This window comes from Podarcis raffonei, chromosome 12 (assembly GCF_027172205.1).
Source record: "Podarcis raffonei isolate rPodRaf1 chromosome 12, rPodRaf1.pri, whole genome shotgun sequence".
Taxonomy (NCBI): Eukaryota; Metazoa; Chordata; class Lepidosauria; order Squamata; family Lacertidae; genus Podarcis; species Podarcis raffonei.
Window position 1 is genome coordinate 6,264,760 of NC_070613.1, and position 21,553 is coordinate 6,286,312.

General features: G+C 47.4%; 1 protein-coding gene across 2 annotated transcripts; it reads right to left on the reverse strand.

Moving 5' to 3' along the window:
• Positions 1-5,344: 5,344 nt before the first annotated feature.
• On the reverse strand, positions 5,345-20,723 carry C12H1orf35 (chromosome 12 C1orf35 homolog). Of its 2 annotated transcripts, none has more exons than XM_053409916.1 (9): positions 20,665-20,723; positions 17,224-17,421; positions 16,459-16,609; positions 16,168-16,213; positions 14,188-14,270; positions 11,689-11,761; positions 9,891-9,970; positions 8,282-8,425; positions 5,345-5,851 (listed from the first exon to the last, which is right to left on the reverse strand). In XM_053409916.1, exons 2-9 carry the CDS (start codon positions 17,315-17,317, stop codon positions 5,509-5,511), a joined length of 1,014 nt encoding a protein of 337 aa, XP_053265891.1. In that variant the 5' UTR covers positions 17,318-17,421; positions 20,665-20,723; the 3' UTR covers positions 5,345-5,508. The 2 variants fall into 2 exon arrangements, with proteins under 2 accessions (XP_053265891.1, XP_053265890.1); XM_053409915.1 differs by lacking the exon at positions 20,665-20,723 and adding an exon at positions 20,544-20,658.
• Between the last annotated feature and the right edge of the window lie 830 nt (positions 20,724-21,553).

Sequence of the window (21,553 nt, forward strand, 5' to 3'; positions counted from 1 at the left end):
TTGGGTTGTTGTGATATAGGAACAGTAGGAAGTTTCCTTATACTGAGTCATCAAATCATAGAATTGTAGAGTTGGAAGGGACCCGAGGGTCATCTAGTCCAACCTCTGCAATGCAGGAATCTCAGCTAAAGAATTCATGACAGATGGCCATCCAACCTCTGCTTAGAAACCTCCAAGGAAGGACTGGTCCATCTAGCTTAGTATTGTCAACACTGACTGGCAACAGCCCTCCCAAGATTTCCAGCAGGGGACATTCCCAGCTGTATATGGAGATGCTGTGGATTGAACCTACGACCTTCAGCGTACAAAGCAGTTACTCCACCACTGGTCCACAGTCCTTTCCCTGCGACGTAACGACAACGCTCAAATATATAATGCTGGCTGGGGCTGATGGGAGTTGGCAATCCCAAACATCCAGAGACTTAGGGATACAGGAGCCTGCTTTCCAGTCGGTACATCTCTAGATCAGGGATGGGGAACTTTTGACCCTGCAGATGTCACTGGACTCCAGCTGCCATTGGCCCCAGACAGCATGGCCGATGGTCAGGGACTGTGAGTCGAGCAGTATCTGCAGAACACTGAGCTGGCCAACTCTCAATTGCAGAAGTCAATTCACTTCGCAGCTACCAAAACTCTGAAATGATTGTGAAATGCCCTGCTCTGAATAAATAAAAAAATTCAAAAATTGTCCAGTAGCACCTTAGAGACCAACTAGGTTTGTTCTGGGTATAAGCTTTCGTGTGCCTGAAGAAGTGTGCATGCACATGAAAGCTTATACAGTCATACCTCGGGTTACAGACACTTCAGGTTGCGTTTTTTCGGGTTACAGACCCACCGAAACCCGGAAGTACCGGAACAGGTTATTTCCAGGTTTCAGCAGTCACGCATGCGCAGAAGCGCTAAATCGCTTTTGCGCATGTGCAGAAGTGCCGAATCGCAACCCGTGCGTGCACAGATGCGCCACTGTGGGTTGCAAACGCTGCGGGTTGTGAACGTTCATCCCGCACAGATCACGTTTGCAACCTGAGCGTCCACTGTACCCAGAACAAACTTAGTTGGTATCTAAGGTGCTATTGGGCAATTTTTTAATTTTCTATTTATTTCGACTGCGTCAGACCAACACAGCTACCTACCTGAATCTACCCTGCTCTGGTTAGACTAGAAAGCAGAAATCAACACTGAGATTCCTGCATTGCTGGGGGTTGGGCTAGATGACCTTTGGGTTCCCTTCCAACTCTCCACTTCTGTGAACTCAGCTCAGCCCTCATCGCCCAACTTCCAAAATGTGTGTGCTGCTTCCGTTTTTGCACTTTTACAAGGGCTGTGATTTCACAGTGGCTGTTTCTTTTCCCACAGCTATAGGCTAGGCTTCTCTTTCTCTCTCTGCGCAGGGGCTTATAACCCCCAGGCAGGGCCCATAAAGCTGGTTTCCCACTGGTGACCCCGCTACTTAACACATAGGTGAGAGGAATCCTCCCTTCACCCCGCTTTTGTTATGCAGGGTTAGAGTTTATTGAGCTATTGTTTGTCCTTCAAGAGGGTTTTTCCACCTCGCCCCCATTTCCTTTCTCAGGAAACTCAGGGCCCCAAACACACCCAGAGTGAAGCCAAAGAAATATGTTTTTAAGGGAGAAGCTCATTCCATGCATTTACTGCCCTGCAAGCACCCCCTTGTGAAGTAATTGGGCAGTTCGTTGTTTTAAAAATACATTCTCTTCCTCAAAAGTGCATCCTAACTAAACTGCAGAAGGTACCCAAGACTGAGCAATGAAAATAGGTACCAATTTCATGGAGGCTCAAAAAGCAGGGCTATTTCTATCCATCCACCACCCTGCCCCAGTAAAGAGTGTTGTTGTTTAGTCGTTTAGTCGTGTCCGACTCTTCGTGACCCCCTGGACCAGAGCACGCCAGGCATTTCTGTCTTCCACTACCTCCCGCAGTTTGGTCAGACTCATGCTGGTAGCCTCGACAACACTGTCCCACCATCTCGTCCTCTGTCGTCCCCTTCTCCTTGTGCCCTCCATCTTTCCCAACATCAGGGTCTTTTCCAGGGAGTTTTCTCTTCTCATGAGGTGGCCAAAGTATTGGAGCCTCAGCTTCAGGATCTGTCCTTCCAGTGAGCACTCAGGGCTGATTTCCTTCAGAATGGATAGGTTTGATTTTCTTGCAGTCCATGGGACTCTCAAGAGTCTCCTCCAGCACCAGAATTCAAAAGCGTCAATTCTTCAGCGATCAGCCTTCTTTATGGTCCAGCTCTCACTTCCATACATCACTACTGGGAAAACCATAGCTTTTACTATACGGACCTTTGTTGGCAAGGTGATGTCTCTACTTTTTAAGATGCTGCCCCAGTTAAGAAATCTTGTCCTTTTCAAGTCGTTCCCACCACCAACCTCACCTTTTCCCAGGCTCAGTGTTGAGTTGGGAAAAGTTAAGGGTTAACAGCTTCCCTGCAAAGAATCCTGATGAAAACTGCAGTTGGTGAACAGTGCTGGGAGTTGTTATGAGACGCCTTACAGAGCTACAGTTCCCAGCACCCTCAACAAACCACTCCCCACAATTCTTTGGGGAAATCCACGAGTGCCAAAGTGGCGCGAGAGTGCTTCAAAATGCAGGGTGTGGCCGGGGCTCATGAGGAGGTTGCCAGTACAAGCCTATACAAGTCTACTGAGCTCAATAGGATTTACTCCCAATTAAGCAGGTAATAGGGACGCGGGTGGCGCTGTGGGTTAAACCACAGAGCCTAGGGCTCGCCAATCAGAAGGTCGGTGGTTCGAATCACCTCGGCGGGGTGAGCTCCCATTGCTCGGTCCCTGCTCCTGCCAACCTAGCAGTTCGAAAGCACCTCAAAGTGCAAGTAGATAAATAGGTACCGCTCTGGCAGGAAGGTAAATGGCGTTTCCATGAGCTGCTCTGGTTCGCCTATCTACTTGCATTAGGTCCAGTTGTGACCGACTCTGGGGTTGCAACGCTCATCTCGCTTTATTGGCCGAGGGAGTCGGCGTACAGCTTCTGGGTCATGTGGCCAGCATGACTAAGCCGCTTCTGGCGAACCAGAGCAGCGCACAGAAACGCTGTTTACCTTCCTGCCGGAGCGGTACCTATTTATCTACTTGCACTTTGATGTGCTTTCGAACTGCTAGGTTGGCAGGAGCAGGGACCGAGTAACGGGAGCTCACCCCGTCATGGGGATTCGAACCACCGACCTTCTGATCAGCAAGTCCTAGGCTCTGTGGTTTAACCCATAGCGCCACCCGCGTCCCCTTGAGACTCCTTAGGGTAGTGATAAAGCAGGATATCAAATCCAAACTCTTCGTCTTCTTGCCCTGTGCCACAACTCACCTGTCTGTGCAAGCGGCAATAGCATGAGAGATCACATGGCTACCCACTCGCTACCTGCAAAAGGCAGAGAGCAGCTGCCCCCTCCCTGCTTTTTCACCTTTTTAGTGCACCACAACTCCAAAGGAGGAATACAAGACACTCGCAGTGAGACGCACCCTGCTTACCACATCCTGGATACGCAGCAAAGCTTAGGAGGGGGGACAGAGGTCATCCGGGACACAAAGCCACGGAATAAATAAATTTCACCAAGTAAAACGAGGTTTAGAGAAGCTGGAAAGAAGTCTGGGCGTTACACACAACTGTCTTCCTCTCTCTCTTTAAAAATTGTTTCATTCATTTTACAATACTTGGCAGAACATTATACAAACCTAAAAATACTGTAGAGATAGAAAAAAGACCAATGGCAGGATACAAACAGCTGGTGGCACGGCAGGGTGATTTTAACAAACCGGTTTTACAAACCCTAAGAAAATAGTCCAGTCCCTTCCTCCCTTGGCAGAGAGAAATGCAAGCTAGATGCTGCTGCGACTGCTTGTGTGTGTTGAGACCTGGTTAGTGTTGGGGCAAAGCCACAGAGCAGCCCTCTCCCAATCCCTGCCATCTCGTTGCTGCTTACCTGGACAGGGCTGGCAGGAGAGAATGGCAAGGCTCTGTGGTTACACCGAGGTGAGGGCTGGACTGGCAGAGGCGAATCCACTGGCACATGCATGGCGCCCACCTTGCTAGCGCCCCAGCTCCGCCCAGGTTAAGCAGTCGTGACAGCAGTGTGGGAGGGTGGTTCAGCCCCAACATATGCGTGGCAGCAGGAGCTGGCGATCCAGTAATCTTTTGCAAACCTTAGGGAACGAACATTAGGCAAGACCCTCTTTAGAGTACTTTGCCGTGTAAGTGAAAGGAGACAACCTGCTTTGGGCTGGGGCAGGAAATTGAGTAACCCTGCTGCGGCAAAACCAAGGACTACCTGCTCCTTTAAAGACCAATTGCAGATCCACACCAAACATTTAAAGGACACCCAATGCACATTTAAAGCACTGTACGTGTGTATTTGTTTTTATTATAAATAAAATACTGTACATGTTTTTCCCCCTCGACTCCTGAGAATCGTAGTTCCCCCACTCACAGAGCTGCTAAAATTCCCGGCATCCTTAACAAGCTAGTGCCCAGGATTCTTTTGGGGGAAGACATGTGTTTTAAATGCCCATCACATGCGCTTTAAATGCAGGATGTGGATCTGCCGTTAACACCTTTATTGTGTGGGGTATTGGGGGCTCATGGGCCAGAGCCCCATTTGTCAAGAGTTATACGAAGGGATCGCATCAGTGGGTGTGCCTTTTTCAGATGCAGGTACATAGCCTACATGTCAAGGGGACCATTTCATGCACCTGACAAAGGTTTCAGCCACAATAAATGCATTTAGTCTTCAAGCCAGCACAAGATTCTTCGCTGCTGATGCATACGCATCAACAAAAAGGAACCTGGGCGGCTTAGAATCCTACTTCTTTATGTCATATACTACTACTACTACTAATAATAATAATAATTTTATTATTTATACCCTGCCCTTCTTAGTGGGCAGCCCCAGCCACTCTGGTCTGCTTCCAACATAATAAAAGCACTGCAAACTAGGCTTCATGAACTTGAGAGGGGCGTTTCTGCAGCAGTACTTAACTCTTCTTGCTTTGATAAAGCATTCTGATCTACCCCACACAACCCTCCTAACAGTTGTCGTTGTTGTTTTGGACTGAGTGTATGTGTGTGTAACACATCAATATAATGTCTGCTTTTTACATTTCTCCTATGGTTTCGCACACATGAGCTGCCCTGGACATTTATCGCCCCCCTTTTGAAAAAAACAATGTCCGAAAAAGAGCTCTGCGCAACTCAAAAGTTTCGCTCCTAGCGCTTTAAAACCCTTGTTGGAAGAGTTATCAATTCAACTGCTCTACTTTTTTCAAAGTTTAGGCAGCTGCCTAAACTCTGAGGTGTGTTTCTCACAAAGCCATTTAAGGTACAAACATTTATTTGTGGGGGTGGCTTCCTGACTTCCTGCTGGACTCCAGAAGGACCTCTGGGACATTTGCATTAGGCGTGACTTTGATCCAGTTAGCAGCTAAGGAGAGAGGCCCCAAAACAAACGCCACAGCCTCTTTGGTTTCAGACGAAGGCTCAGTCGTCAGAATCTGTGTCGTGCCTCCTCTTGGCTCCCCGACATGTGGGGGACCTGCTCCTCCGCCGCTTGTGGGGCCCGGTGCTTTTGCCCCTAGGAGACGGGGACCGGCTGCCGCTTCGACACTCCCTCCTTCCGCGGCTGGGGGCCTGTGTCTTTGTGGCTGGTCGGCTGCCGGGGGTCCCTTCCTTGATGCTCCTGGTGGAGGCTGGGCTGCGGCGCCACCTGCTGGGTGGTTTCTGTTCTTCCTGGGTGGGTGATGAATGGCTGTCACGGCGGCTGGCTCCAGCCTGCTGGGAGGATGATGGATGGCGCTCTGGAGGCGAGGCGGGTCGTCTCTTTCTGCAAGCACAGAGGAGAGCCGGGTCAGATCATCAGGACACCCAGCAGTTCCCAGGGAAGCACAGAAAGGGTCAGGAGCAAGAGAGGGAGAGGGAGAAAAACTTCAGCCTGCAAGCAGCGTGCTTGCAGGTACTATTTGCAATGAATTAAAAGCATGCACCTCTGCTTCCTAGGTTGCAAGAAAAACAGGAAGCTGCCTTAAACTTGGGGCACTGTGATACAGTGGTTCCGCTCTGGGCCGTGTTCAGAAAGTGGTGTTGGGGGGTGAGTGTTCAGACCCCTGGGCTCTCACTTGTGGGGTGCCTCAGGGCTCTGTCCTCTCCCCCATGCTGGGAGGGATCATCAGGGGGTTTGGGCTGGGTGTTCATCAGTATGCGGATGATACCCAGCTCTACCTCTCTTTAAAATCAGAACCAGTGAAGGCGGTGAAGGTCCTGTGTGAGTATCTGGAGGCGGTTGGAGGATGGATGGCGGCTAACAGATTGAGGTTGAATCCAGACAAGACAGAAGTACTGTTTTGGGGGGACAGGGGGCGGGCAGGTGTGGAGGACTCTGTTCCTGAATGGGGTAACTGTGCCCCTGAAAGACCAGATGTGCAGCCTGGGAGTCATTTTGGACTCACAGCTGTCCATGGAGGCAGAGGTCAATTCTGTGTCCAGGGCAGCTGTCTACCAGCTCCACCTGGTATGCAGGCTGAGACCCTCCCTGCCCGCAGACTGTCTCGGCAGAGTGGTGCATGCTCTGGTTATCTCCCGCTTGGACTACTGCAATGCGCTCTACGTGGAGCTACCTTTGAAGGTGACCCAGAAACTGCAATTAATCCAGAATGCGGCAGCTAGACTGGTGACTGGGAGCGGCCGCCAGGACCACATAACACCGGTCCTGAGAGATCTGCATTGGCTCCCAGTACGTTTCTGAGCACAATTCAAAGTGTTGGTGCTGACCTTTCAAGCCCTAAACAGCCTCGGTCCTTTATACCTGAAGGGGCGTCTCCACCCCCATCGTTCAGCCCAGACACTGAGGTCCAGCTCCAAGGGCCTTCTGGCGGTTCCCTCATTGCGAGAAGTGAGGTTACAGAGAACCAGGCAGAGGGCCTTCTCGCCCTGTGGAACGCCCTTCCATCAGATGTCAAGGAAATAAGCAGCTATCTTCTCTTTAAAAGACATCTGAAGGCAGCCCTGTTTAGGGAATTTTTTTATATTTAATGCTGTATTGTTTTTAACACTCGATTGGGAACCACCCAGAGTAGCTGGGGAAACTCAGCTAGATGGGCGGGGTATAAATAATGAATTATTATTATTATTATTATTATTATTATTATTATTAGTATTATTATTATTATTTAAACTGAGTCAAGTAGCTTAATACTGCCCACACTGGCTGGCAGCATCTCTCCAGGGTTTCAGGAAGAGGACATTCCCAGCCCTACTTAGGGAGGCCAGGCATTGAACCTGTGACCCTCTGCATGCCAAGCAGATGCTCCAACCCCTGAGCTATGGCCCTTCCCTCAGAAGAGGAAGTTATCCCAGATGTTCTCCTGCTCTTACAACCTGTACTAAGACAGAATATCTCATGCCATGGGCCATGTCGATTCTGCAATGGCAAAATGCTTACCAACACACCTTTCAAGGAAAGAGCCAGGGTGGTGCAGTGGTTAAGGTGTTGGGCCAGGAACTGGGAGGTCAGGGTTCGAATCCCTGCTCAGCCAACAAACTCACTGGGTGACCTTGAGCCTGTCACTGTTTTATTTCGGTTTTTTTTAAAGGTGCAACATTACAGTGGCTAAAAAAGGAGTTATCACTCGCTAGCTCCCCAGATTTTCCTTGTGGCTTTCTAGCCATTTGGGGTGGCCCCAATTCCTCCTACAAGATTTATCAGTAAAGGGGAAGAGTGTAGCTCAGTGGGTAGAGCGCCTGCTCAAGCCATGGCAGCTCCAGGTAGGGCTTGGCAAAGATAAAGTAAAGGTAAAGGGACCCCTGAGCACTAGGTCCAGTCGTGGCCGACTCTGGGGTTGCGGCGCTCATCTTGCTTTAGCCACTTCTGGCGAACCAGAGCAGCGCACGGAAACGCCGTTTACCTTCCCGCCGGAGCGGTACCTATTTATCTTCTTGCACTTTGACGTGCTTTTGAACTGCTAGGTTGGCAGGAGCAGGGACCGAGCAACGGGAGCTCACCCCGTCGCGGGGATTCGAACCGCCGACCTTCTGATCGGCAAGTCCTAGGCACTGTGGTTTAACCCACAGCGCCACCCGCGTCCCTTGGGCAAAGATACCGTGCCTGAAATCCTGCCACTCAGTGTAGACAAGGCTGAGCGAGGCGGACCAGGCGCCTGATTCAGAAAAGGGCAACTTCCTATGTCTTGCCAACTTCTCCTAACCCAGCTGTTTATGGAAGATTCACGACTGTTGCCAATGAGACCCACTGAGTTACCTCTCTCTGTTGTCTGGAGAAGAGGAAGCGGAGGAAGAATCTTCTCTTTTTCTACGATGCTTCTCCTTCTCTTTTTTCTTTTCTTTCTTGTGCTTTTTCTTCTTCTTCTCTTTCTTCTTCTTGGGTTTCTTGCTGGGCTCTGTCCTGCATGGCAAGAGAGTAATAGACAGAATCTCTCTCTCTCTCTGTCTCCCCATCCCCCCAAACCAGCTCAAGATACAGAATTTGAGCAGCTTCCAGAACTGGAACATGCTCCAATCCTCAATCGGCGGCAGGTGAGTTCATGGTACACTCCCGATAGGACTATACCACCCATTTGATACCCATTTACATGCCAAAAGCTCCTTGCGCATGAATCATAGAATTGCAGAGCTGGAAGGGACCTCAAGAGCCATCTACAGTGGTACCTCTGGGTACGAACGGGATCCGTTCCGGAGCCCCGTTCGCATCCTGAAGCGCACACAACCCGCATCTGCGCGTGTCGCGATTCGCCGCTTCTGCGCATGTGCGTGATGTCATTTTGAGCGTCTGCGCATGCGCGAGCGGCGAAACCCGGAAGTAACCCATTGCGTTACTTCCAGGTCGCAGTGGAGCGCAACCCGAAAACACTCAACCTGAAGCAACTGATGTAGGAATCAAGCCTAGTCAGAGGAATTGGCCACGCTCCAGGCACCCGGCTTGAGTTCCTTGTTGACCTCCCCCTCTGCGACTCCCGGCAAGATCAGGCGAGATCTCAATCGGCGATCCTCCTCTAACGTGAGAAGAACACACCACTCCTCCCCTCTTCCCTGCCATCCCCAGGGAGGGGAAAGAGACAGACAGAAATGTATTGATGCTTGGGACTGTACCGCGGGAACAAAGGAACAGTCTATTCACTGTTCTGAGCACCGGATGTTAGCTCAGAGTGTCATCTGACCCATCGTCCTGTTTGGCTTTCCAGCCATCTGGAGCTCGCTGCTGGATTGCTCCTTTTTCGTAACATCTTCAACCTGAGGTATGACTGTAGTCCAACCCCCTGCAATGCAGGAATGTTTTGCCCAATGTGGGACTTGAACTCGCGACTCATGAGATTACTAGTCTCGTGCTTTACCAACTGAGCTACCCCATGGAAAGTTACTATGCCAGGGGGGAGGACTGGAGTTCAGCCTCCTCTTTTTACATTGGATATAATCCCATCTTTCATTCTCCTCAGAATCCTGCCCAATTTGAGGGCCTCCTCCTTGAATTCAGAAAAACAGCTGCCCTTCCAGCATTGCAGGGGGTTGGACTAGATAATAATAATAATAATAATAATAATAATAATAATAATAATAATAATAATGTATTTATACCCCGCCCATTTGGCTGGGTTTCCCCAGCCACTCTGGGCAGCTTCCAACAGAACACTAAAATACAATAACCTATTAAACATTAAAAGCTTCCCTAAACAGGGCTGCCTTCAGATATCTTCTAAAAGTCTGGTAGTTGTTTTTCTCTTTGACATCTGGTGGGAGGGCGTTCCACAGGGCAGGCACCACCACCGAGAAGGCCCTTGGGGTCTCTTCCAGCTCTACAATTCTATGATTTCCCCAAGCGCGAGAGACAAGAGGACGCCTGGGAGGTTTCTTACTCTGCGGCTCGCGTTTCCTCTTCTTTATCCGGTTTCTTTTTGGTAGCCGAAGCCTCTGGACTGCTTGCTGTTCGATGGTGCTGGGGTTTCAGAGAGAAAACAAGACACAAGGATGAAGGAATCTTGGCCAGACCTAGACAGATGTTTATTGGAGGAGAGAGCAGCTTTTCCCAATGGGAGGAGCCCTTCTGCTCAGTTTATGCAATCTGCAAAGTCAAGCAGCAAAGCTTTTGCTAGACTATATCATTTCAGGCTGGAGGGGGAAGAGATGCATATTTCAACACTCCCACAGGAGTGATAATCTCTACACCGAGAAAAGTGGCATGCCTGCGAGAACGAGGTCAGCTTAGGATGCGGCCCAACACACTCAGCTTCTTCCTAAGTTAAAAGGGAGAATTCAAACATTCAAACTGACACCCAAGCAGCCTGAAGTGATACAGTCCATGGTTTCCAGTTCGGGTGCAGAAGGAAACTGTGGTTTGCAGTAACTTCTATCTATTTGGGTATCACAGCAAATGACCGTTATTGTGAACATATTGGGGTTTGCATATATTATCTTTAGCTTTGGAATTTGTGGACTTCCTCGTGGGGCATAATATGGCCTGAAAAGTGGTCGAGAATCTACAAATGACGACAAAGGGAACAAAAAATGTGATCTCCCAGAGGCCTTTCTCTTGGGCATGGCCGGCCAAGTGGTGCCAAAGAAGGACAGAACTTTTTTTATGTATGCTACAACAGCAGCAAGAATACTCATCGCAAAGTATTGGAAGACGCAAGATCTACCCACTCTGGAAGAATGGCAGATGAAACTGATTGACTGTATGGGATTGGCAGAAATGACGAGCAGAATCTGTGTCCAGGGAGAAGAGTCGACAGAAGAAGATTGGAAAAAATTTAAGGACTATTTACAGAAATATTGTAAAATTAAGGAATGCTGAATGATGTTGGATTGAAATTGAGTGGTTTCTAGCTGTAATGATATAAAGGAACATGGATGAAAAAAAGGGTTTGGATAGAAAATAAGGTGATATTACAAGCTGCAATGATTTAAGTTAAGGATTTGCTGAACAAAGAATTTAAAAGGGAATACAAGAAGGGGAGGTATGAGGAGGTCAGAGAAATATATTACTGAAAAGATTGTATTATGAACTATATGTCTTTTTTAAATTTTTCTTTGTTTTTTGTTTGTATAAAAAATTGAAAATCTTAATAAATATCTTTTTTAAAAAAAAGTGATCGCCCAGCAGATACAACAGTATTTTGTGATTCCTATACATGTGTTATGGGACGCGGGTGGCGCTGTGGGTTAAACCACAGAGCCTAGGACTTGCCGATCAGAAGGTCGGCGGTTCGAATTGCCGCGACGGGCTCCCGTTGTTCGGTCCCAGCTCCTGCCAACCTAGCAGTTCGAAAGCACGTCAAAGTGCAAGTAGATCAATAGGTACCACTCTGGCGGGAAGGTAAACGGCCTTTCCGTACGCTGCTCTGGTTCGCCAGAAGCGGCTTAGTCATGCTGGCCACATGACCCGGAAGCTGTACGCCGACTCCCTCGGCCAATAAAGCGAGATGAGTGCCGCAACCCCAGAGTCGGCCACGACTGGACCTAATGGTCAGGGGTCCCTTTACCTTTACCTTTATACATGTGTTTCAAGCTGCATGATTTCTTAATCTTCTGTACACCACAGTGGGCATTTGTCAATGGAAAAGGAAAACTGGTATATTTTAGGAATACACAGACAAATGTAGAATGGTGTGCTGGCCAGTGGCATCCGACACCTTTAAGGCCTGCCTCACTTACCGTGAAGACTGAAAGGCCCATTTTGGCAGCTTCTTTGTCTTCTTTTGAAAACATCATCCTGCTCGCGTCACACCTGAAAGGAAAAGTTAGAGTGAGATATTATTGTTGTTTCTCGTTCCTTAATCAGCTCCTATGAAGCAATATAATTTCATTTATTTAACAAAATTTATATATCGCTCTAATGTTAAGAAAACCTCTAAGTGGTTTACAAAAAATATTTTTTTAAAAAAATATTAAAATTCTCAATATATATAAAAGAGTTAAAAACTGATTACTTAAATGCATTCAAAAGATGACTGAAATGAACAGTAGCTAAAAAGGGGCAAACCGCTTGTGACTTCTACATGTAACTGGCCTGGGCTCCTTTGGAGGGAGCTGCAGAGTAAGAACTCTAATAATTAAAAAATAAATACCTTGGTTCCCAAACACCGAAAACCCGGAAGTAAGTGTTCCAGTTTTTGAACATTTTTCAGAAGCCAAACATCCAATGTGGCTGTCGGCTATTATTTCCGGGGCACCTGCACCAATCAGAAGCTGCGCCTTGGTTTTCGAACATTTCAGAAGTCAAACGGACTTCCGGAACTGATTAAGTTTGGCGCTTTTGTTTTTGCTATTTATTTTGCTTTTTTGTTTTTGAGGCTTTTTCGGTTAATTGGTTTTTGTGACTGTGTAGAACCCAGTTCAGATGCTGATTGATTGATTGTGTGACTGCAGAAATGGGAAAAGCCCCCCATCCAAACAATGACTATCATCAGTGCAGGTAAGAAAAAAATATATAATTTTAATTTTTATCATCTACAATACTGTCTTATTTATTTTCTTGCACAGTCCATTGATCGTTGCTTTCATTTTAAGGATCAATGGTCTCGTTAGGTAGTAAAATTCATGTCAAATTGCTGTTTTAGGGGTTGTTTTTAAAAGTCTGGAACGGATTAATCCATTTTGCATTACTTTCTATGGGAAAGTGTGCCTTGGTTTTGGAACACTTTGGTTTCGGAACGGACTTCCGGAACGTATTAAGTTTGAGAACAAAGGTACCACTGTAAACAGGAAGGAACATAGAATTGGAGAGTTGGAAGGAACCTCAAGGGTTTAAAATGGAGCTTTCCAAATTTTTCACACTTTTTATGCATGCATCACACAGTAATTCAGTTTACTATCAAACCAGAGGTTAAACTAGCCCCTTTCCAGCCCCGGGAAAAGAGCGGGGAACGTTTGCATAACAAACCTACACACTGCAGCCGACACACTAACGTGTCACGACGCACAGTTTGGAAAGATTTGGTTTAAAGACTAACGGAGAAGTACACAGAACAAGACATCCACATGGCGTAAAGTCTGCAGGAATAGCTATACCGCTTACAAACACACGAGACGTAACCGGCTGTGTTCTTAGATAAATAAGGTATACTATTCATAGTATCAGATTATAAATTTCAACGGAAGTAACTCATAAAGTTCAACAAATGAACAAAGCAGAAGACCCAGTGGATCAGATCATTCTTTAGTCAGTTCATGCGTAAGGTCCATCTGTGTAATGGTTTCTGTTCCATCTGTCTGTTCGTAAAGTCCAAAAAATCTACATGAAAGGTTGTTAGGTAAAGGTAAAGGGACCCCTGACCATTAGGTCCAGTCGTGTCCGACTCTGGGGTTGCAGCGCTCATCTCGCTTTATTGGCCGAGGGAGCCAGCGTACAGCTTCCGGGTCATGTGGCCAGCAGGACTAAGCCGCTTCTGGTGAACCAGAGCAGTGCACGGAAATGCTGTTTACCTTCCCGCTGGAGTGGTACCTATTTATCTACTTGCACTTTGACATGCTTTCGAACTGCTAGGTTGGCAGGAGCAGGGACCGAGCAATGGGAGCTCACCCTGTCGCGGGGATTCGAACCGCCAACCTTCTGATCGGCAAGTCCTAGGCTCTGTGGTTTAACCCACAGCGCCACCCACGTCCCTCATGAAAGGTTGTTATAGTTCCACAAAATCCTTACACAGAGTCTAGACAAGGATTACAGGACAGTGGATCTTATGGCATAATAGTAGCAGCTACTACTATGCCATAAGATCCACTGTCCTGTAATATCACATATGAGCTTTAAGTACTGATGAAGCCCAGGATGGCGAAACAAGGCCAATATTCCGGAAACCCTTGTCTAGACTCTGTGTAAGGGTTTTGTGGAACTGTAACCACCTTTCATGTGGATTTTTTGGACTTTACGAACAGACAGATGGAACATAAACCATTACACGAATGGACCTTGTGCATGAACTGACTAAAGAATGATCTGATCCACTGGGTCTTCTGCTTTGTTCATTTGTTGAACCTTATGAGTTACTTCCGTTGAAATTTATAATTTGATACTATGAATAGTATACCTTATTTATCTAAGAACACAGGCGGTTACGTCTCGTGTGTTTATTGAGTATGCTTCCAAACACAAGTCAGACTAATAATTGGTCCTTTGGGAGGGCCACGTGAGTCCATTGCAGCAGCACCAGCTACCTCGAACTCCCCAGGCCCAACACACGATCCACCGCCTTCTCGTCACGCTCTGCTCCATCACGTTTGCAGACCTCGGCAAGATCCTGCAAAGATATTTGCAGACAAGGTATTAGAGGACACCTCGTGAAACGCCCTGGGATCTCCGGGTAAAGGGTGGAACACAAATCTAATGAATAATAAAAATAAAACATGAATGAAGCAAGAGCACAAATTTGTGCACTGTCATGGAGTTGCTACAGGTCCGAGTTGAAGTCATCCTTCCTCCTTTTAGACCAGGCATGGCCAAACTTGGCCCTCCAGCTGTTTTGGGGACTACAACTCCCATCATCCCTAGCTAACCGGACCAGTGGTCAGGGATGATGGGAACTGTAGTCTGAAAGCAGCTGGAGAGCCAAATTTGGCCATGCCTGTTTCAGACCCTTTTGCAGCACCCTCAGCGGTAGATGGAAGGTGGGAACCCAGGCATATTTTGCCACAGTTTGGGAGGGGAGCCGATTGCAGGACCCTGGCCTGGCTCGCTAGCTGGGACTTCTGTAATGCTAGCACAGAGATAACCTCATATAGAATAGAGTGGTGACCGAGGGCCACCTTCCCTGATTGGTAACCTTCCAGGGGCCGCATGCCAGAGGCAATAGCGAGCAGAGCAATGGATGTGCAGCAGGGGATTTATATAGACACATGCCAGCTCTCTATCCAGAGGAATTAATGGACTTCAATGACACTGGGGCAAAAACAACTGGGAGGGTGGGAGAGTTTCTTTTCATTATTTATTTATTTAAGTTCTTACGTTACATCGTCAGACATTGTCGTATTACATCACAAAACTTATTACACTGTAATTTTCAACCTGTATGTATACATTATATACATCAAGGAAAACCAAACCAAAAAACCAAAAATAAAAAGCTATTCCAACTTACTCCGAAATCATATATATACCAACACTTTGGACTTCCAGTCTATCCCGTTGTATATTCCTTTTTTTTTTTACAAATGAATGTACTCTTATTATTGTATATTTCTTTACATTTTATCTAATACATTCCTATATCAATATGTACCCTTGGTCTTGTTTCTCAGCTCAGTCTCTCTCCAGCGTCAATCAAATGCTTGCATAGATAGTGAACCTTTACAGTATTTTTGAACGTATATGTTCAAAATATATGTTCAAGATATAAGATATATCTTATATCTATCCCACTTTCCCATAAATTTTTGTTTTGAGGTGCCTCTCAGGCTATTTGTCAGCTGTGTCATTTCAGCAAATTCTCGTAGCTTGTTATGCCAATCCATAATTGTCGGGACTCCTTCTTCCTTCCACCCCTTTGCCACCAAAGTCCGGGCTGCAGCCGTAGCATATAAAAAAACCTCCTTCAAGGCATTCGGGATGTCCCTGCCAACAATACTTAACAGAATTGCCTCTGGTGGGAGAGTTTCAAGCGCCAGGCAGAGAGACTGGGAGGGCTGCATTCAGTCTTTGTGCTCAAGGTTCCCTATCGCTTTCCTATAGAGCAGGGACGTCCAACTCCCAAGAGACTGCGATCCTCTCACAGAATAAAAAACTGGCAGTGACCTAGGTCAAAGCTGTTAAGCTTTTTTTAGGGAGGAAAGTCCCTTTTTTGTGGGGTTCAGGTCAAAGTTGTTGAGCTTTCTTTTCAGGAGCGGAAAATGTCAAAATTGGAGGAAAGGGAGAAGTCGCTCACCAAAGAAAGTCCCTTTTGGGGGGGAGTTCAGGTCAAAGTAGTTGAGCTTTCTTTTTGGGAAAAGAAAATGTCGAAATTTAGTAAAGGAGGAAGGGGAGAAGTTGCTCACCAAAAGATCACTAAGAAAAGAAACAGCCTCACAGTGACAATTCCGTTTACCTTTTTCATGTATGTATACTCTGAGCTTTGGGATCAAGCGTGTTTACATGCACATAAACACACACACACATACCTTTTCCACACAAACAAATATTTTTTAAAATTTATATATAAATACCTCTTTGCTTAGTCCTGTCGGCTGCTTCTTCACGTTCTTATAACCCCTTAAAAGAAAAACAGATGAGAGTTACAAAATCTGGCAGAGGTGGACTAGAAAACCAATAAAAATTATTTGGATAAATATATACATCGGTATAAAATGGGAAAATATTCTCTCGGCTTTGATGATCACGGGGATAGAAGCAAGGACAGCTCTTCTCAACTGGGTAAGGGAATGTTCATGTCACACCCAGCTACTGTTACATTTGTGGGCAACAAACATAGCCAGGCGACTGTGTCTAAGACTTACAAGGCTGCCATCATGGCCTCCTCTTCTGCCCGCCGGACAGCAGCCAGCTCATCTTCCCGGGAGAGAGGTGCGTCACCTTTCTTCCCCTTGGCGTACCACGTGAGATCCTTCCCCTTCTGCCACCGGCCTACGGGTGCCATCAAGGAGTTCCCTGCAGATTAAAAGGAGAAAGACAAATGGAAACAAAACTCGGAGCAGGACTAGAGAGTGTGTGAGCCATGAGAAACCTCTAACAAAATGGAGGCGTTTGGATTTGATATCCTACCTTTCACTCCCCTTAAGGAGTCTCAAAGCAGCTTACAATCTCCTTTCCCTTCCTCCCCCACAACAAACACTCTGTGAGGTGAGTGGGGCTGAGAGACTTCAGAGAAGTGTGACTAGCCCAAGGTCACCCAGCAGCTGCAGGTGGAGGAGCGGAGACGCGAACCCGGTTCCCCAGATTACGAGTCCACCGCTCTTAACCATGCTGGCTCCAGATGATGTGAAGGTCTAAAGCCCAGGCTGCCTCTGTTCACATTTTGGCTGTTTTGCAATGAGCGTCCTCTCCTCTGCCACACCAAAACCCTTCAGATTGTGGAACTGAATTTCATCCCCTCTGCATTGCAGAGGAGGAAATAGGGGAGAGACAGAATGCCCTGCTAAAGGCCACGGAGGGCAAGATTCAAACTCAGGACTTCTCAAAACAGACTCATAGTCATTTCAGCACATAGCTGACAGTTGGAGTTAGCTCAGTAGTCAAAAGACAGCATAGGGTCATCTCCCTACCTAGGTAGTTTTCCCTTTGTTTGTCCGTCTTTACATCTTCCCAGTTAAACTGGTCCTGCCCTCCTCTCACCCCCCCTCGGGATGAGCCAAACATGGTGATGGACAGGAGAGAACGAGCCCGGAACGTCTTCTTTCCTTCCTTTCTTTTAAAGTAGAACGCCAATCCTCAGGGAGTTCAAGATTCCAATCCTCAGGCGCCTGGACATGGAAAATGGAGAAAGCAACAGGCTTAAGAAATGTTACAGTTTTAGTATTCTGTTGTGCTTTCAAAAGTGGCCGTGACTTTGCTCATTGCATTTATGCAGACTTAGTGACAGAGCCCAGGGAGCTGTGAATTCAAAGCTGCAAAACTTCTATACTGCCTGGGTTGGAAGAGACAGCCCAAACGCCACATTCCCTTCTAAGTAATCTTTTGGAGGTGGAGGTCACATAATAATAATAATAATAATAATGAAAATAATTTATTATTTATACCCCGCCCATCTGGCTGGGTTTTCCCAGCCACACTGGGCGGCTTCCAACAGAATATTAAAATACAGTAACCTATTAAACATTAAAAGCTTCCCTAAACAGGGCTGCCTTCAGATGTCGTCTAAAAGTCTGGTAGTTGTTTTTCTCTTTGACATCTGGTGGGAGGGCGTTCCACAGGGCGGGCGCCACCACCAAGAAGGCCCTCTGCCTGGTTCCCTGTAACTTGGCTTCTCACAGCGAGGGAACCGCCAGAAGGCCCTCGGCACTGGACCTCAGTGTCTGGGTAGAATGACGGGGGTGGAGACGCTCCTTCAGATATACCGGTGGTGGGGCGTACCAGAGGCAAAAATGGGAGAAGCAGCCAATGTTAGTTCGCTCCCATGTGCTTAACCCTCCTCCATCCATGTGAGCCAGAGGCGTCATCCAAGTTCAAGGGCAAATTTCAGCCAGACCCATATGCCCAAGGAAGGTGCCAAGTGCATCTGCTGAGGGGAGGGTCTCAGGGGTCAGATCCAGAGACCCAGAATGCCACTTGTGCCCTTCCTCTCAGGCCAGAGATTCCCCAGCCCTGATCCATTCACTTGGCTGAATACTACTCTGAAGAAAAATAGCTTCAGTGTGCATATCCCATCTTTGGACAGTTCAGGACACCTTGCATACATTCATGGCTGTTAACTAGAAGGCTGGTAGTTCAAGCCCACCCAGAGACGGCTTTGGGCAGGATTCCTGAACTGCAGGAGGGTGAGTCTAGAGGACCCCCGGGGCCCCTTCCAACTCTACAATTCTATGATGTAAATGAAATAACGTACAGTGGTGCCCCGCAAGACGAACGCCTCGCAAGACGGAAAACCCGCTAGACGAAAGGGTTTTCCGTTTTGGAGGTGCTTCGCAAAACGAATTTCCCTATGGGGTTGCTTCGCAAGACGAAAAAAATCTTGTGAGTCCCCGCGCGTTTTTCCGCTTTTCCCCCCTTTTCCTAAGCCGCTAAGCCGCTTAACAGCTGATCGCGAAAAGCCACTAGACCGCTGTAGTGCTAATCCGCTAAGCTGTCAATGGGCTTGCTTCGCAAGACGAAAAAACCGCTAGACGAAGAGAATCGCGGAACGGATTCTTTTCGTCTAGCGAGGCACCACTGTATCAATATAAGAATTGGGTTGGTTTGTTTTTCCAAGAAGGCCAATAATCAAAACACGCTTGCTCTGGATAAATTAACACAACAGGCATTCCAAGCCTTAGAAGAGCCACACAACCCCCGATACAAGTCACAAAGTGCCAAGCTACATGCCACAGCTAACGATGATGCAAGATGGATCTTGTGTCTTTAGCAAACCTTTACAAAGAGGCCTTGTAGCAAAACCTATATGGCCACAGGTAGTCCCTTTCTGAGGGGAAAAGGCTTTTTTTTTTAAAGAAATGAAGCGTAGAGTGTTTAGGAGCACAGAGAGTGCCTTTTTCCTAAGATGAAAAGAAGATCCTTTAGCTGTACTTCATACTTGCAAAGATATATTCTTTTTCCAGATAGAAGCAAGAGTGACTCTCTCTGAAGTCTATTTAAAACAACAACAAATATTAAATACAGCAATGACTCCGAAGGTAGAAAAACATCAAATACGTGACTTCGATGCCTGACTTAAATGACAACAATCTGGGCAGGTTAGTACAATCTTACAGCTTGGAAACCCCGGTGTCCTGTTTCTGACAGCAGGCTTCAATAAACATTGTAGGGTAGGTGTTGCAGCCTAAACCATCTGGAGAGCAGCAGGGTGTGTTGGATTGTGTGATTTCCAAAATAAATTGGCAGCTTGCTCTTCTGCATCTTTATTCAGAACTTACATTCTGGAGTGCGTTCACTAGGGCTTCACACCGAGAAACAATGCATAGGTTTCGCCATCTTCACTTGCAAAGCACTTCCCTCCATCTCTACCGTGTTCGTCAATTATCACAAACAACCCAGTGGGATAATGCACAGTTTCTTAAGGCCAAGAAGGCAGGTGGGGGGAATTAAAAAAAGCTACAATCTAAGATACCCAAGTGTTTTAATGAGGGAAAGCCTGTGCTTATTTCCTCGGAAATAAGTCCCACCAAGTTTTGACAGGTAAGTACTCTCAAGTCCACAGGTAGGCAAACTAAGGCCCGGGGGCCGGATCCGGCCCAATCGCCTTCTAAATCCGGCCCGCAGACGGTCAGGGAATCAGCGTGTTTTTACATGAGTGGAATGTGTCCTTTTAATTAAAATGGGTTATTTGTGGGGCATAGGAATTCATTCTTCCCCCCCTCTAAAATATAGTCTGGCCCCCCAAAAAGTCTGAGGGACAGTGGACCAGCCCCCTGCTGGAAAAGTTTGCTGGCCCCTGCTCAAGTCGGTATCCATAGCATTGCAACCTAACAGCACGCCTTCCCTGGGAGTAAGTCCACTGAACTCAGCAGGGCAGATTGCATGGATAGATAGATAGATAAAGAGCTTTTTCCTGGGGGTCCGCATACCTCTAAAGATTTTATGAATCTTTGTACTTTTGTCCATTTACTGTATTTATTTTTCCCGATCTGAACTACAAAATTGTGATTTTCTTGAGCCGAAATGAGAGTACCCCTAAACATATTTTTTTAGGAAAAAAAGCACTGCGTGGACAGACAGACATTACAGTTGGAAGGGACCCTGGGGTCATCTAGCCTAACCCCCCAGCAACGCAGGCGTAACCATAGCTGTCAACGTTTGCCTTTTTTTAAGGGGAAATTCCCTTATTCCGAATAGGATTCCTCGCAAGAAAAGGGAAAAGTTGACAGCTATGGGCGTAACAGATAAGACAAATGTACATAAATGCACGCGCTCCATAGCCCCCCCCCCATACCTTTCCACACTCCGGCCATGCTGTCCTTGGGGGGGCTGCTCTTAACTGTCAGCCTCCCCCCCCCCACTTCTGCAAGCAGAGCAACTCCCCCCGCCAACGCCTCCTCCACTTTGCGACTCACGTGCTGCCTGCAGAACCCGCTTCCTGCAGCAACTTCCGCAAGCTTTGGGAGACACCATCAAGCCGCGTGCCCGTGGGGGGATACGGGCCGCACCAAGTTGCTGGGAGGGGGGTGGCCAACTCTCTTTAGCAACCGCAGGATAATATAATAATAATAATAACAAACAACAACAACAACAACAACAATAATAATAAATTTTATTTATACCCCGCCCTCCCCGGCCAGAGCCGGGCTCAGGGCGGATAACAACAGTAAAATTACAGTAAAAATATTGTGATAGGAATTTTATGGTCTTAGACATATGGTAATGTTCATAAGTGTACCAGCCAAGCACGTACATAGATCAGCACAGGAAGACCGACCTGGAAACATTTTGATTCCCAAACTGTCCCAATGTTTTCTCTGCAAGGTCAAAGGAAAATGGAAAAGCCTCCCCATTGTCTTTTCCTTCACAAATCCTGTCTTAAGGGTATGTCTGTGTTTGAATAGGGTGAGCCTGTGACCTGATTCAGGAACTACAGTGGTGCCCCGCAAGACGAACGCCTATGGGCTTCCTTCGCAAGACGAAAGCCCATAGGGAAATCTCCGGGACAGTGGGGAAGCGCAGCGTGTCTTCCCCACTGTCCTCGGACCTTCTCCGAAGGCTGGCGGTGGGGCGGAGAGACCTTCTCCCCCCCGCCAGCCTTCGGAAGGCTGTCCTGAAGACTTGCGGTGGGAGGAGGGTTTTCCTTCCCACCGCCAACATTCAGAATGCTGTTCTGAATGTTGGCGGTGGGGAGGAAAAACCCTCCTCCCACCGCAAGCCCCGGGAACAGAGGAGAAGCGCTGCGCGCCTTCCCCTCTGTTCCCGTACCTGTCCTGAAGGCTTGCGGTGGGGAGAAAAGCCCTT

What these genes read in the sequence shown, in the direction of transcription:
- C12H1orf35 (XM_053409916.1), bottom strand. Translation starts at nt 17,317, where the DNA reads ATGTTTGGCTCATCCCGAGGGGGGGTGAGAGGAGGGCAGGACCAGTTT. An exon ending in TGGGCCTTTCAGTCTTCACG is followed by an intron (nt 9,971 to 11,688) that starts GTAAGTGAGGCA and finishes CTGAAACCCCAG; the next exon opens with CACCATCGAACAGCAAGCAG. An exon ending in TCTCCAGACAACAGAGAGAG is followed by an intron (nt 5,852 to 8,281) that starts GTAACTCAGTGG and finishes CTGTGCTTGCAG; the next exon opens with AAAGAGACGACCCGCCTCGC.